Source organism: Gymnoscopelus braueri (genome assembly GCF_963280865.1).
Source record: "Gymnoscopelus braueri genome assembly, chromosome: 24".
Lineage (NCBI taxonomy): Eukaryota > Metazoa > Chordata > Actinopteri > Myctophiformes > Myctophidae > Gymnoscopelus > Gymnoscopelus braueri.
The window spans coordinates 31,677,485-31,694,929 of record NC_137626.1 but is presented as its reverse complement, the minus strand read 5'-3'; the positions used below and the strand labels follow the sequence as shown (position 1 = coordinate 31,694,929).

Genomic DNA, 17,445 nt, shown 5'->3' with positions numbered 1-17,445 from the left:
TGTATTTCAAGGTTGTACAGCATTACAGAGACAGAATAAGGCCTGGTCTAGCATCAATTACACAACAAGCATTCCCTTCAAGACACACCCAATAAGAAATTACTCACTTCAGTCTAGTGCATTGGTTCTCAAACCTTACAATTTCAAGGACACCCATAACTCTGAGAGCGTACGGTTCCACTTGTACGCTCTCAGAGTTACAGACCTGGAAGGGTCCATTTGGATCCCACTTTGAGAACCACTGGTCTAGTGTTCTAGTACGTTTGACCGGGCCTGCCTTTCGTGCCGAATGGCCAGGGTTTAGACAATTAGGATGACATAATTGGCTTTTATTATTGCACCTGGTAAGATCGATCGATCACATTAGAGTATTTAAATAAATTTCACCTAAGTTCGCCAGACCGATTTCATTTGAATCTGGACCGTTTGGTTGGGCCTGCCCAGACAGCCAAAATGGGCGTGTGTATAGACATTTGGGATATCTGATTGGGTCTATTGCACCAGGCAAGATAAGTCAATCCCCTAAGCATAGTATTTAAATAGATTCTAAACTGGTCTTTGATCTTCCCGCCTAGGAAGTGTTTGTTCGTCCAACATCGTTCGTCCAACATCGTAACTGCAGCTAAAGCCTAGTTCAGACCAAAGATTTGCCACAAGACCGTAGCTGAACTATACTTCATCGTACGATGTCGTCATCCACCGAAAATGGCTGACCTACTGTACATGTACTGTAGGTCGGCTATTTTCGGGGCGCGACACCGTCTTACGACGGAGCATACAAGCATTGGAGCATTGCAGAGAAAATCGCAGCGGTCTGAATTAGCCTTAAAATATTCTGCCAAGATACAGTACATACACTGGAGTTTATTAGGCGCAGTGATTAGAATGTGTTCTCTTAAGCAGCAATAACATTTTATAGGTGCACGAAAAAAAAACGAAAAAGACACTTATCTGTACATTGACCAGCGAGAGAGCATCTTAAAATAGGAATACAATGGTACATTTACAGTGCTTCGACATGGAAAATGACAATCCAAGTTGGATTAATGTGAGTATTTATTGCTAACTTCCAAAGACCTAGCATACTCGCTCATACTCATTCACCGTCTCTGTTGTTCCACAGGAATTTAACTCCCCAAAATTGCTGGCACTTTTAAAACATTTGTAAATAGATTTGACTTTTATACGTCATTTCTCATTAGTCAGATTGTCTCTCTCTCTTTTAGATTTTAAGTATTGCCCATTTTGCTCTTTTGTATAAAAGCATAACACTAATATTTCACATTTTTACTCTTCAAGGACTCCTCCGAGCGGTTTACATTCAATTTAGGAACAATTGATGAGGATAAGACGAGTTTCGTTCCAAAATACTATGGCAGACCATCCGCTAAATTAATATAGTTGATCAATTTATGCTCTGAAAAAAATATATACAGTATCACATTGCACTAAAAGAGACTCTTATAATTTTATAGACCTACTGTCTATTGGCATTAAGAAAAGAAATACCATTATATGGTGGTGTACTATTTTGGAAATTCTACATACATGAATCATAGCATTGTGGACAGGCTGCACATGTGTATACATTTTAGTACGTATATAGTAAATCATTTTGTAAATAATGTGGTATTTTGGAACAAAACTCGACAAATCACAGTAGTCTTGACTTGTCAGCTTGTAGATTCACAAGCTTGTAAGACAGCAGACATAACCCCCCCACCCATTATCCCCCTCCCTCCACCCTCCCACACAGCAAAATCCTGAAAGGTTCAGTTAACTCTGGACTCTTGTACACTTCTACACTTTCGGAGATAAATTGACAATCAGGATTCTGCTGTGTAAGAGCATTTGATTCAGGTCCTTGTGAAAAGGGTAATAATACAGTACTGTACATCACTGCCGTCACTAAAATATCACATAGCTGCAGCGTTAGCAGGTCCCGTTTTCTCCACTTTAATTCAGTGGTTCTCAAACTTTCTTAATTTCAAGGACCCCCGTAACTCCGAGAGTATACAAATGTTACAGACCAGTAAGGGTCCATTTAGAACCCCACTTTTGAGAACCACTGGTTTAATTGAAAGGTTACAACGTCATTAATACGCTAAATAACTTCCACGAAACGCTGGGATCCTAAAACCTTGTTAAAACCCCATTGTGTCGTTTAAAAAAAAAATACACGATCATCAATGTCTTTGTAGATGTGTTGTTTCTTTCTGGAAACATCTGATAGTTGTATGCAAACCTTTTAAACATTCATTTGATTCTCTGTACACAATCACTGGCCAGCCAAATGATCCTATAGTATGAATACAGACTGTTAATCTCGGATTTCATGTTTCCTGCCCTTCGGAGCGACTTACAAAAAGAGCGCAACAGTAGAATAGAAAACTATTTAAAAGTAAAATGTAGTCATTCTATTTAACAGTGGAAGACAGAGCTAATATCCTTCTGTCGATTTATTAATAGCAGCCCAGTAATTAAAATATTTAAAGGCAGATCTGAAAATAAATTAAAATAGATTTAGGATAAACAGAAGCACAAATTGGAAGAATTGTCTACTGTCACACGTAGTAAAATGCCACAGGGCGACGGCATTAGCTAGATGCTTAGAAAGTAAAATATGAATGTAACTTTTCCAAAACGGAGAAACTAACGTCAACCACTATTACTCTTTTTCACAAGGACCGCTTAAAACACAGCCTTCAAAACTACAGTGCCACCTTTAACTGCCCGATATGGCACACACACATCTAAACGCTCATCGATCGCCGACTGATTGGAATTCACTCCAATGCCCTTTTAAATTGATCCTAGAGACCGGATACAACGAGGCAGTAGTGTAGAGAGGAAAAAATATATATAATAATAATAATAACTGACACACATTATCATTCCAACGCTTTTTACATTCAATAAACTATAATGGTGGCTCTCAATTCGTAGTAGAGCCTGATTTCATTTTCGTCGTCTGAACTGGGACTAATTCTCTGACCTAGAACACCAGGTTGAATTTAATTTAATCACCTGGTTGAAAGGAAAATCAGGAGAACTGTAATTGTCCACAGGACGGGAAATTGGGAACCACCAAATTATAAGGTCTGATGTGTCAAAGCAAGATATTGTTAAAAGAAGTAGAGTTAAGGTACTATAAATGAACATAAAAGTAGAATACTGATAAACACAGGCGAGGGGTTTTAACACCCCTGTAGAGGAATGCAGCCTTCATCACTGGAGGAGGATGAGAGATTGAGGGAGGAAGGGTACATACTGTAACCCCTTCCTCTGGGAAGACACCCTATAGCCTGAGTCATACTCGCAAGCGGGTGTTGCGTACAGAAAATAGGAGACCTACAAGCTCACAGCGCATCGCGCTGTGACGCATTGTGAGTTTGTAGATCTGATTTTTTTCCCCCGGTGCACGACACCAGCGTGCGCCTAAGTATAAACACGGCATAAGCAAAAAGAAGGTTTGGGGGCGCAAGGCCTGGTCTCGTATAAACACCTCATATTGCCAAGATCATCTTTGCCGCTAAGCCGTTGCTGCCAAGCTTCAACTCGTTTTCTAAAACAAGTTACTTTAAGCTCCAAGATCAATGGAGCACCGTTCCATCAGTAACCAATATAATACGTTTCAGTCCCGCAATGAACTCGATAACTGAGCCTTTAATGAAGGCGTGAAGGAGCCAGTTAAGAGCCATTAGGTTTTGGGAATAATGCTTGGTCCTTTCAAAAACACTGTCATCTCATCACTTCGGTTCCATCGTAGGTCAATGAATGAACATGATCAATGACTTTTAAAACTTTAACAGTATGAGGAGGGAGAGTGAATAGCAGTTTTGTCCAGCTTTGGGCGCAAAGCCTGACCTCTTAAAATATATTGTAGTCACATAGATCCTCTGGGGTTGACAAAACAACTCTTGGAGACAGACGTTGTGTTTTCAGAACAGAAACAAGGAGGAGCGTTATGGACCTACTAGTGGGAGGCCTTCTGGCCTTATGAAGCCTCTTCTCTCCAAAGCCCCTCCTTTCTAAAGGTCTCCTTCCTTTCGATCCATGTAAGATGATGGTCTTAGTGGGTTCCACGAACGTCTCCTTTATTAAATCCACGTAAGACGATGAACTTGGCGGTGCGATGACGGTGAAAGCCGAGCTAGGCATGGAGGTATACAGGTCGTAACAGAAGGAAAATGGTTGAAAGCACTAGAGCACTCCTCAAAACCCCCTTATTCACCAAGACCCCCCCCCCCCCCTCCCCTTCTTATTCTCCCCTCTATTGCAAGCCAGTAAAAGCCGATGGTTTTGGTGGTGTGAAGGTGTAGGTATAGAAGTAGTGCATGAAGCTAGTAGGAGGAGATATCTGACGAGCTACTGCTGTTGCTGGTGGAGGTCTGGGCTCTCTTGATGTACAGGTTGAGGAGCTTCATCTGTAAGAGGAGAATACAACCACAATTATAGAAAAAACACAGTGTGTGTGTGTGTGTGTGTGTGTGTGTGTGTGTGTGTGTGTGTGTGTGTGTGTGTCTGTGTGTGTGCGCGTGTGCGTGTGCGTGTGTGTGTGACTGTGTGTGTGTGCGCGCGCGCGTCTGCGAGTGCGTGTACCTTGCTGCCTGTGAGCTGAGCCAGGTGAGGTTTGAGCTCCTCTCCAATCACAGAGTAGATGGCCACCAGACAGAACACGCTGGCCTTCCTCACACTGCTCTCTGTGTTGTCATAACCCTGCGACACAGAGCAAACACACACCACACCACACTGTAACGTCACGCAGCCTGAACGCACATCATCAGGATTGATTAAACCATCGCAGGGGTCCTTGAGGGGTTTCCAGGGGTTCCCCAGCAAAATGAGAAACATTTAAAACACCCAAAGAACATCCATTTTGACAAATCTTCTTATGAGGGTCGCTGGCACGAAATATTTTCAGATGGGGGTCTGTGGGCAAACACATATCAATTTGGGGGTTCTTGACATGAACATGTTTGAGAACCGCTGGATTAAACAAGAATACTGTATACATGTACTTGATATAGAGATGAATGCCTGTTTAAAGAAGCATTCACAGCACAGTATGTTCATTTTTACATTCTCAGAGTGCAAGTACCGGTACACTTTTCTGTGTACATACATACTTTATTGTTATTTATACATTTGAACCTAACCAACCTCTATCTGGTCCTCTTTCAAACAAAACTGCAGAGTCAGCAGTCCATTTTTTTTTTGTTCAAATGTTTTTCTTTGCTTTCTATTTTTAAGTGCACTTAAGGAGCACATTACAGTACAGTAAAGTGGTTTATCATGTGTAGAAGCACTGCGAACATAGGTACATGCTGATAAGAGACAGAGAATGTACAGTACAGCCAATATAACGCAATGCAGTAGTCCATGTATAACAGTGGTTCTCAACCTTTTCAGGCCCCCACCCTGACAAGCACTTGGAATTGTAGGAGTTCCACAGATAAATATTGTGAAAACAGTTTTTCAATGTTTGATCAGTTTTTATAGTATGGTTTGCTGGTTACTTTTGATGCAGTAACGGTATTTATTTCTATAACTTCTTTTGAGTAATTAAAAAGGTCTTAAAAGTCCTTAAATTGTCACTTCACTGTCATCTGGGGCATGAGACCCCCTCCCCCCAACTATATACAACTAAGAAAAAGTTTAAAAACACACAAAGGCATCAATCAGTCCATCTAGGCGAATGCCTTCCCCCATGTGTTACCTGCAGTAATCCAGGAATAATATCAGACAGCAGGGAGTGCAGGGAGTCCTTGGCGATGCGTTCTATAGCCCTGGTCTGCATCTTGATGGCGGCCAGGTTGATGGGGTAGTCTGCCGTCTGGACGATGGGACACAGCACCTTGATGCACTGCTCTGGATGGGTGGAGCCCGCCAGGGTGGAGGCGGTCTCCTCCGCAGCACGCACCACCTGAAAACACAGCAACACAGACCAGCGACCGCTTTGTAAGAGAGGGATGTTCGAATAAAGAGGAAAAATAGACATTACCGGGCATGGCAATTTATATTATAGTGCTTTCAGTCAGTTTTACGCAATAGTAGAGAGACAAGAAACTGAGGGCAGAGCGAGGGGAGGGATATGCACCATAGTTCTCTGGCCGGGAATCAAACCTGGGTCATTGTGATTCTGATTACGTGATCGGAGCGCTACATACTCAGCTATCCTGACAATTGCAATTGTCGAGAGGCATTTATTTTATGAAGTGATTTGGACAGTTTACATCAGACCTTAACAGCTGCATTTTTCCCTTAGCACTTCTGCAACTCCAAAATCTTCAAATCCTTCAATTGATTTGTGACAATTAGTAGTTGAAACTAACATGAAACTAGTGTAATATGCCTGTTTCTTCATCATATGTTCCGTATGTCACACTGTAGAAGAAGAACTAGAGCCTGATCAATCATAGACACTACATTTGTGAGAAAGAAAACAAATAACTTTATTCAACCACTTAACTCATTGAGTGTCATTAACGTGTTTCACGTGTTTTAGCGCTATGGTGCAACGTGCCATTAACGTGTTTCACGTGTTTTTGAAAAATAAAAATAAAATAAAATAAATCTTCCTGATGAAGATTTGCAGCTCCATCCACTCCTTGTTTAACTTATAACTGAAAAAGGCTGTATCTCGCTTCCTAAGCACTTTTTTTTTACTACATTTTAAATTTTAATAAAAATTGTAATGGCCAGAAATAGATATTAATAATTATGGCACTCAATGAGTTAAGCCTTATTCAAAGATTTTCAAAAATAGCAGATCTACAAGCTCACAATGCATTGCAGCTTGAAGATCGGTTGTTTTTGAAATTCTGTGAAAAATGTTGAAAATGTTGACATGCCCAAAATAGGTAGCCTGGTAAACCCTCCCTCCGGAAATCTCATTTCCATTTGATTTCCTGAAATCAAATGGAAATGAGATTTCCGGAGGGAGGGTTTACCAGGCTACAAAATAGGGACACCAGGTTGAAAGCTGTTAAAAGTAGGGACAGATCAGATGCAAAATGGCGATACCAATTACATTAAAAAAAGTCAAATAATGGTCGATAGACGCATATATCGGTCTGGCTCTAAGAAGAACCCTGCTTATCATTCACTCGCCTCCTTGTGGGAGTCTTTGTGGGCCTCCAGGGTCTTCATGATGGTCAGTTCTGCATAGTTCTTGAAGCGGGCCGGCTGGTTCCTCAGAATCTCCTTCAGGACGCGCAAGGACAGAGCCCGGATGGTGTGCTGCCAGGATGAAGGTAGACAACAGAGAGATGTTTAGGGTGTTTTCTGCACAGCAAAGTCCTCTGTGTACATTTAACCCATTAAGACCCCCAGAAAAGTAAAGATTTGAGTTACAAATGTTCGCTTAAAAAATATATACACTAAAAATGTTGTACAAATTTTCTATATTTTTCAAAAAATAGCAGATCCACAAGCTCATAGCACGGCACTCTGTCTTAAATGGCAAGACCACTTTGGTAGAGGTTTGGGTTGTGTATTTACCTTGCCATGATGTAACTCCAAAGGTGGACAAGAAATAAAAAATAATTGCTCCATTGACTAGAAATTGATAATTCAAAATATGTTCCTCATTGACTTACATTGTACGGTAAAACAGCTCTGAAAGTCACTTATTTAGCACGTAAACGAACACAAACAAAACTCAGACAATATAGAACATAACCAAACCCAGTACTGTTTGTTTTTGTTTTTTTTAATAAAAATGTCAACTTCCTGATGATTTTACTATTTGAAGATCCGGATCCGGATCGATGGATCCAGTCCGGGTTTTCTTCTTAATAAAAATAGCTAAATCAACAGGATGTTAACTTTTTTATTAAAAAAACAAACAGTACTGGGTTTGGTTATGTTCTATATTGTCTGAATCAACTTTGTTTGCATTTTTTAATGTGCTAAAAGAGTGACTTCTAGAGCTGTTTTACCGTACAGTGTAAGTCAATGAGGAGCATATTTTTTATTATCAATTTCTAATCAATGGAGCAATTATTTTTTATTTCTTGCCCACCTTTGGAGTTACATCATGGCAAGGTAAATACACAACCCAAACCTCTACCAAAGTGGTCTTGCCCTTTAAAGGAATAACCTTTCAAATGTCCATTTTTACATTTCACATGTAAAAATGGCATAATACATACATAATGCTTATATATTCCTCAGGAGTTAGAAAAACAACAGACATAAAACCTACAGATTGTAGCTTTAAACCACTGCTTCCCACAAGGACCTTTTCAGTTAGATAGAGGCTTCCAGTGGACATGAGGATTGTATTCAGGCATAAGCAGGGCCACTAAAAAATCCAAACATTATTGTTAAATTTCGGTTGGTGTCCTCCTTACGTCCTTGTCGCCCAGGGTCTCCAGCAGTAGCAGCAGCATGGTCTTGAAGTGTTCCTCCCAGATCACCTGGCTGTCCTCTCTGGCCACCTTCAGGAGCTCCAGCAGGGCTGCCCGCCTCTCCTCTGGCCCCCTCTCGCCTGCCTGGCCCTGGGACAGCTCCTTCAGCAACTCCCCTACCAGCTCCAGCTGCTCCGCGGGACCCGCTGGGGAGACAATGGGACACACAGGGGGGCGAACGTCAAAACTCATTTATACCCTCTTGGAGTTATGTTAACCATGAGGATTTTACCGTGTATGAGGCTCATGTTCAAATTCTATACTGATCACTATATTTGAATGAGATTATTATTTACGAGATCGTCCTCATCTTATAAGAACGATCAACTGAATGAAATATTGATGCCATTAAAGGTAGGGTAAGTGATTTGCGTTGGTTAAAATAATTGTTAAATAGCTCTATATTCTGATAGTACTCATTGCTATAGATTGTTTGTTCAGTATTAGGAGTCTCCTTGTCTCTCCACCTCTTTATTAAACAGAAAATGCATTTTCGTTTCAGTTTCAGTTTCATTTCCAATTTTATCCAACCAGGACAGAGAACTCAATCAGGATACAGATTAAACAAGTGAAATTGGAAGTGATGACACTAAGAAATGAGCAGGCAAAATTGGAACTGGAACACTATACAAATTAAGCTTAAAAATGGGTACTTTCTCCTGATTGGCTGAGATTCTGACACCTACCGAAAAATGTATTTTCTGTTTATTAAAGAGCTGGAGAGACAGGGAGACATCTGTTACTGAAAAAACACTCTATAGCAATGATTACTATCAGAATATAGTATTTTAACCTTTTAACAAAATACTTTTTGTTTTAACCCAAAAATATCACTTACCCTTGATGATGATGATGACTTCATGCACGTGGCATGCGTTTATATTACAAATATATCACTACATTCTACAAATACTACGCTACAGTATGGAGCAGGGGTGGGCAACTTTGTAGATGGTGAGGGCCACAAAATTTCCTCAATCACTCTGGGGGGCCGCATTGTTTATCGGAAGGGACCCCCCCCCCCCCCCGTTGACAAAACGGACCCCCCCCCCCCCCCCCCGTTGGCAAAACGGTACGGGGGCGGTGCGCCGGTTCGGACCAAAATGCCAGGGCTGAATTTTGGTCCCAGCCCACCCCTGTTTATCGGCACTCTCGCCAGTAGTACCCCATTACTCAAAAAGCCCATAATAGTCACATATGTGATAAATAAGGGATAATTAACTATTATTATTTGTTATAACTTTGTTTTTATTTAGCATTTAGCAATGCTTCTATCAACTTACTACAGCTGTACTGCTAAACAAAACATTCCTGAGTATGCCTTTCAGAGTATTGCTGTAACCTTGGCTTAAAAATATACAAAAATGAACGCTAGAATTATAGTTAATAATTATGGCTTCTATTAAAATAAACGAGAGCGTGCTCTACTGGTGGACTGTTGTAATTAAAATGGTTCATGGAAAGTTGCATGTTTGGAACAGTTGAAGGCAATAGTTCACCATTTCGGATATGTTTAGATGACTTTGTTTTTCTTTGTGATTTAAAAAAAAAAAATTTGAAAAAAAAAAGATTTTGGCCTGGGGCCGCATTGAGTGACGGTGCGGGCCGCCAGTTGCCCATCCCTGGTATGGAGGAACAGCAATAACAAAAACTAGATAAACGGCGTTTCGGGACATAACTCGTGGTCTCAATAATTGTCAAGTAGATCAGTAATAAAATAGGAACTCACCAGGGAAGCCCTTGGGGTGAATACTCTTGTTTTCACCACCGTCTTGTCGGCGGCCTACAGAGGAATTGTGGGATCAATGGATCATTTATGATTATCATTTATGAATCAGTCTTTATTTATAGGAGACGTTTAAATGCAGAGAATATGTCTCAATGTGCTTCACAGACAAAACGATAAGATAAATAAAACAAAGAGAGAAAATATTCATATAAAAACATGGTCAACTTTACTAGCCGTGCCACTAATCGCAAACGTCAAAATAAAAAGGCGCCATAGACAACATTCAGCCACTAGATGTTGCACACAATCCACAGTCAGAACACCTCTGTTGCATAAGCTTCCTTATTTCCCTGAGTTACTGTACATCTGTAAGGCAACAATCATGCAGTTTGCACCATTGTAATGTGTCGCCTGCCTCCAACCGTCAGTAACATGGATAATGATGTCCATGAGCTTACAGAGGTAAACAAAAACTATAATTCTGGACCCGGCAAAAATATTAAAATTATTATTTCACGCTCATAATAAATGTTTTGGGGAAAATAAATACTATTATTCCACATCTTTTTTTAAAAGGTCTGTGGATGTATCATGTTGTTTTTATTATTCATCTGCATACAAATTTAATCAATAACACCTTTAGCAGTGTGTGTGCATCTCACCGTCTCTGATCTGCTCTGCGTCTTCGTACAGCGTCTCTTTCAGGGAGGCCTTGTCCAGGGTGCTGATGCTGTCCGAGTAGTTGTAGGGGTTGTAGTCGCGGAGCCGCGGCCCGGAGAAGGAGCGCGGCGACGGAGTGTTCAGCAGGGAGGTCTTGTTGTCCAGAGCCATGCGCCCTCCTCCCTCCACCATGTCAACTCCTGAATCCAACGACGCACCTCCACCAGGCTGAGGAGAGGAGAGGAGGTGTTTATCGCAGATGTTTGATGTTGTAGGACCTCAGTGTAGTTGTCAGCAGTGGTGTAAAGTAACTACGTGCATTTTCTCAAATACTGTACTTAAGTAAAAATTTTAGGTACTTTTACTTTACTAGAGTATTTCCAATTTTCAGTACTTTTACTTCTAGTCCACTACATCTCAGACACAAATATTGTACTTTTACTCCACTACAATTATTTGAAAACTTTAGTTACAAGTTACTTTGTAGATTTTGATTATTATTACAAAACGTACATGAACTACTTCAGCCCTATATACATTTCGGCTATTTGAATGAAATGCCGATCTACAAGCTCACAATGCGTCGCATCGCGACGTATTGTGGGCTTGTAGATCTACTATTTTCTAAATATTTTTTGACATTTTATACATTTGAAAACTTGTGAAATGGGACATTCTGCATAACGAGCACTTTCTACTTTTGGTACAAATACTTTTGTACTTTTACTCAAGTAAATGTTTTATTCCGGACTTTTACTTGTAACAGAGCACTACATTGCAGTATTGATACTTTTACTTAAGTAAAATAAAAATACAACTTTTTCCACCACTGGTTGTCAGTAACTAATAAACGAATTAATATGTCAACAGTGCCATCTAGTGGATGAACTGGTTCCCTGTCAACAGGACTCTGGCTGTCATCATATTGGTATTGTAGTAATATTTGTAATTGGTAATGTGTAATGAAATGTGTGTGTGTGTGTGTGTGTGTGTGTGTGTGTGTGTGTGTGTGTGTGTGTGTGTGTGTGTGTGTGTGTGTGTGTGTGTGTGTGTGTGTGTGTGTGTGTGTATGAATATAAACACACAGCATGGTCCTGCATCATTATTCCTACCTTTATATAGCTATAACAGCAACTGTCCCTTTTGATTATGCAGGATAGAGTTAATAACACTGCTGGACATTTCTTAGTAAATGTACTCAATTATTGTACTTATGTACTTTACTGTACAAGAGTAATTCCATGTTATGCTAATTTATGCTTTTTACTATGCAGATTACCAATAGCAATATAAAACATTAACTACACATTAAAGCATCAATAATACAATTAGTTCATATTTATTGATCTGAAATGTCACCATAATGAGTAGTAATATTACTTTTGGTGTCAAGTACATGTTGATCCTAAAAAAAATCTACTTTAACTTAAGTAAAAAAAATTATGCAGGACTTTTACTTCTTTTTTTATTAAAGTACAATATCTGCGCACTGCTTCCACCACTGGTTAAGTACTTCATTAGAAGCAAAGGTGGAGAACAAACTGCAATTGTATAACATGTCCAGCAGATGGCAGCATAGTAAAAGTTGCATTGTATTCGACCACATTTTAAATGTTTCTCTTATAAATAAGAGTTTCCAAAAATTGCATCATAGCCCAGACACAAGGTCCAGGTGATGCGTATATGTTGTTATCATGATGTTGGCATGGTTGCTCTCACTATACGTTCATTGAGTAACCAATTCCACCCCATGACAAGGAAAGATAAAATTGGCCGCGATGGAGTGAATCTATGACATTCTGAGTAACAGTTACACTTATGGTTGCTTCCAGTGGCTGCAGTTTATCACCCATAATGAAAGATCTTACATATGTCTGTGGCATTTGTGTAATTAAAACCATAGATTTGGTTTCCACAGTATGATATAAGTGGAGAAAGTGTGGTTTTATCAGGTTACCCACAATGCATTGCAGTGCCTACATTAGAATGCATTGCTCTCATTGGTCTGACTCTATCTCATGTTTAATTTCACACAAATCCTTCTCTTTAATTATGACATTTGTCTGGTAAACATACATTTTAATTTTGTGTTTTTCAGGTTGCTTTGTTTCTTTGTTGGGGATATCTTATAAGCTCTAGTTACAAGATTACAGGAGAGGTTTAGGACACAGGCTAGGTGTCTCACTTTCATATGAAAATTCCTCCCAGTTTGTTTTCCTAAAATAGACAAATATAACTTACTTGAATATTATTTATTTATTTATTCATATTATAGTTAGTTATTTTGTTCATCAGGCTGGTTAGATAAAACCAGATCCCATTTATTTAAATATTTAAAATGACAGTAACAGATAATAGTTCCCACTCTTTTCTTTGAAAATGTGACTTATATAAGCTTTTGTGGTGTTTGATTGTGTATACATTCATTTCTTTTTTTATTTTCCTTGCTTTTCCGCTTCTCTCCTCTTACATGTATTATATTTTGTACTCTATATGTTGGCTATTATTTGTAGTAGTCTGGTGGGGTCTGCCAGACCAACATTTCACTGTACATGCACATACAGTGCGAGTATGTGACAATTAAAGTCTTTGAATCCCCCCTCCTTTCTTCCCCTCGTTTTCCTATCCTCTATTTCCCTATGTTTCATCTCTTATTTCCTCTCCTCTCCTCACCGTGGTGTCTCTCTTGCCGTCTCTCCTCAGAGGCTCCATCAGATCTTCTTGGCTGCGGAAGCTGAAGTTCTGGATGGCCTCTGTGACACCTCGCAGTGAGCTGTAGATCTCCTCTGAGTTCAGGTTCTCACTGTCGTACTCCAACATGCTTCACACGCACACACACACACACACAAACACAGACACACACAGATAGAGACATTATTAAACAGTATATGACCGCTGCACTGGCACACAGAACGATGAGATGAAGAGATGTTCACTAGTGGTCCTGGATGTGTTGTGATATTCTCTGAAGCTTACAGATTAACACATTCATTACAGCACAGCACAGAACAGTACAGTACAGTACAGACCCTACCATGGAACAAGCCTGGGAACTGGAATATTTTTTTAGCTGCGACAACTCACTTAGTAAAAGTCATTTGTCATGTCGATTGGTCAGTCAGTCTGTCTGTCTGCCTGCCTGCCTGTCCAAAGCAAACAGAGAGACAGCCACAGCTTATCACGGTGCCGTGTCACGCCGTGTCAGTTGTGAACTTGTAGACTGGCAATTTTCGGCGACCGGTGTGTAACTTTCCATTATTTTCTTAGCAATTATTCTATTTTTTTTTCTTTGATTAATCAAATCATCGAGATAAGCGTTAATAAAAAAAAGTATACATAAACAAATCAATGTGAAAAAATTCCAATAGATGTTTTATACTCAACTAAATTCATTAGTCTGATTAACCGATTAAGCCCCATTTCAGAATGTTAAACGGTATCACACAAAAATAGAGGAAATAGCTGATCTACAAGCACATTCTATTTTCCGTATTTTTCCAAAATCGAATATTTCATTAGAACCGATTTTTAACAATTCGATTAGTTTGATTAACAGTTGCACCCCTTACGTGCTTGTTTACATTTTAATAATGTACGACAGCATGTTTGATCCATGGCAGAGCGACAGGACAGAACGTTACCCCACATATTAAACGGTGCAGTGCACATGCATACTGTAAATGTGTGCATGTTGACAAAAACCCCACAAGGAGAGACGAGACGAGTGAGTTGAGGACAGAAACGTAGGGTTGGGATCAGGGTTGCCAGATCTACTTATTATAATTTCCCCGCAAGATTTTATTTGAAAATAGCCGATCTACAAGCTCACAACGGCTATTTTCAAATAGCTGATGTATATGTTAAAGTGCTCATGTGGCCCATAGTCGCTTCTTTTGGGCTGGTTTTCCTAGACCTGGTTGCTTGTTTCTCTCACAGAATCTGGCAACACTGGTTGGGATCCTTTAGGATTTTAAAGATTCCGATTCCCTCTTATCAGTCCGATTCCCTAATGGTTCCCTTAAACGATTCCTGTAGGGGGTTCCAAATGGATCCTAGCATAAAAAACGGCTCCGGGAAACGGTTCCAAATGTGATGGAACCGATTCCAGTTCCTCAATGTTGGATCCGGTTCCTCCAGTTCCTGATCCCAACCCTACAGACACTACCTGAATACCTTCACGTTTTAACATCGGCCACAGATATAACAACAACAGAATGAAAGTACAACAACGTGAGCGGATGAACGGACACATCGCTCCGGCAATGCAGAGATGACAACAGCGTGTTGGTGACCTTAAAGTAAGGGTTTCACAGTACTTCTGACATTCAAAGTGATTTCAGTTATCACAGAGGAAAAAAATGATTTGTAATGTCCCAATCAACATAATATAATAAGTGCTAATTGAAGGACTCTACCGTGAATAGGTGGAAATTGAACAAATCAACCTAAACCTGGCAGTGTTAGTGTCACATTCTACCCATTGAGCAACACGGGGAATTAAACCCCCAACTTTGGCAGTGTTAATCGGGAAGTATACTAAATATGAATAGATAAATAAACGGCCAACCAAACCCTAAGAATTTCTCTGTGGACAAAATAGTTTCGATGGGGGGTTTGGCGTTGAGCGAGGTGCAAAAACTGATGAAAAAGGGGGAATGGTTTTGTTCGTTTTCTCTATTTTTAAGGTGTGGCACTGTCAGTGTTGTATTGGTGATTTTGTCAGTGGTGGGACTCTATTTTAATGATGTCACGCGCACGTCGCTTAACACCTCCACTACAGGTCACACAATGGACAATTGATATGCATCTAGGCTCATTTGTATGTTAATTTATGCTGGTGGTGTGACACCCGGCAGTCGGGAGCCTTTGTAAACTTTGTTGAGGTGTAAATTAAGGGTTGTTTTAAATCAATGCATGTGCGTGCACGTGCTCCCGCTCAAAAAAGGGGTTGCACGGCATGTTACCGCGTCCCATGACCAATGCATATGGGCACCGTACTGTACGTAGAGTATGTCCCAAGTTCCCAACAAAGGTAGACTACAGCAAACTACACAACTCAGCTGGCACTACTTTAATCAGTCCCCAAAAAGTAGACTGTAGGGTGGGTGATGGCTGATGCAAGCAGTCACACCTGGCCTGAGACAGACTAATTAGACTGTGATCTGGGTGTGATGACACTGTTGTGTATACAGGATAAATCAGCCATCCCAACACATCTCAGAAAGAGTCATGACAGGTTGTTTTATCTGCTTTTGTCCTTATTTCTGTGTGATGACAACTGCCAGTGAATACACTACCTTAAGGCATGACAAGCAGGTGAAAGTAGTTTTTCTTTTGTGCTGTACAGAAATAAAGAGAAAACTTGGATGGAAAACCTGCTGTCATCAGTGTTGAGTCCCTTACACAGACCAATCACAACGATCTACACAGCTATACCAATCACTGCTCACATTACCCTACTCTGCTAAGCTAACGTAAGCATGTTAGCACATACACATTCACAAAATGTACACCTAGTGTGCATCCATAACTACAGATTGCACAGGGATTGTCATGTTGTAGACTCAGTTTCAGTTCATATATGTCCTGATGAAGGCCTGAACAGGCCGAAACATTGACGAGCAATACATTCTGGAGCTTTTTGCAACTACCAGTGTGTAGACTTTATTCTTTTTCATTATACTTAAGCACCTGGGCCAACGGATGTGCGTGCGTGCACTACCTTTTTCATACGTAGACTCAGTTTACAACATGATAAATTCTCATCAAACTATGTGACCCCAAGCAGACATCTTGAAATAGCTTAATATGTTGCAGTCAAATTGTTATTTATTTTAATTTGATATGGAACAAAGACGAGCATTCATTCATTATGTCATTACTCAAATTGTATTTGCAAAATGTTCTTTCTGTCGATCGATTAATCCAGTGGTTCTTAAAGTGGGGTCCAGGGACCCTCTAAAAAAATGGACCCTTACAGGTGTGTAACTCTGAGAGTGTACAGATGGAACCGTCCTTCAAATTAAAATGTTTCATTAATAATGTTTAAATCCAGAACCACTGGATGAATCCATTTGTCAGTAAATTGCTTTGCCTCTAACTCAGTCGATGTACTGTGATACCCCAAATGGAGGATAAGAAGTGTTAGGAGAAGATGGGTAAACAGAGGAAAAGGAGGACTGGGGGGTGGGCCGGGTAGGGGGATGGGTTACCTGGGAGAGTAGGCACGCCGGAGAGCTTTGAGGGAGGAAGGGGGGGTAGGGGGGGTGGGGAAGGGGACGGGGGGGTACTTAGAGAGACCATCGGCACTCCAACCCCACAGACGACTGTTAAAAGATGGAGGGAGGCAGAGGGAGAGAAAGTACAGAGGAAGAGAGAAATTGCAGTGGGAGGTTAGATGAAAGGAGAGGACGAGAGAATGCAGGAGAAGGAAGGGGGAGGTATGGGACGGTGAGAGAGACAGAGTAGGAGGAGGAGTGTGATGGAGGGAGGCGAGGGAAAGAGGAGAGGAGATCCAGGGAGAGAAGATAGAGAGATCATGAGCAAAAGTCAAAGGAAGAAAAGAAGTCCTGTGTGTGAAGTAAGAGTTTGTCAGGATGGGTAAAACCAACTCCCCACACACAACAAAGTTAGTCAATAACA

The 17,445-nt window shown here is 40.5% G+C and overlaps 1 protein-coding gene across 6 annotated transcripts in view; it reads right to left on the bottom strand.

The window, feature by feature from the left end:
- Positions 1 to 4,272: 4,272 nt before the first annotated feature.
- Positions 4,273 to 17,445, bottom strand: part of LOC308080809 (CLIP-associating protein 1-B-like) — a 92,469-nt gene continuing 79,296 nt past the window's right edge. For all 6 annotated transcript variants that reach the window (XM_080422821.1, XM_080422823.1, XM_080422822.1 and 3 more), the window contains 8 exons: positions 13,477 to 13,624; positions 10,806 to 11,031; positions 10,144 to 10,197; positions 8,358 to 8,560; positions 7,114 to 7,242; positions 5,720 to 5,926; positions 4,603 to 4,719; positions 4,273 to 4,427 (listed from right to left, as the gene is read on the bottom strand). In XM_080422821.1, the coding sequence (XP_080278947.1) occupies positions 4,344 to 4,427; positions 4,603 to 4,719; positions 5,720 to 5,926; positions 7,114 to 7,242; positions 8,358 to 8,560; positions 10,144 to 10,197; positions 10,806 to 11,031; positions 13,477 to 13,624 (1,168 nt within the window). In that variant the 3' untranslated portion in view covers positions 4,273 to 4,343. The remainder of the gene's footprint in view (positions 4,428 to 4,602; positions 4,720 to 5,719; positions 5,927 to 7,113; positions 7,243 to 8,357; positions 8,561 to 10,143; positions 10,198 to 10,805; positions 11,032 to 13,476; positions 13,625 to 17,445) is intronic.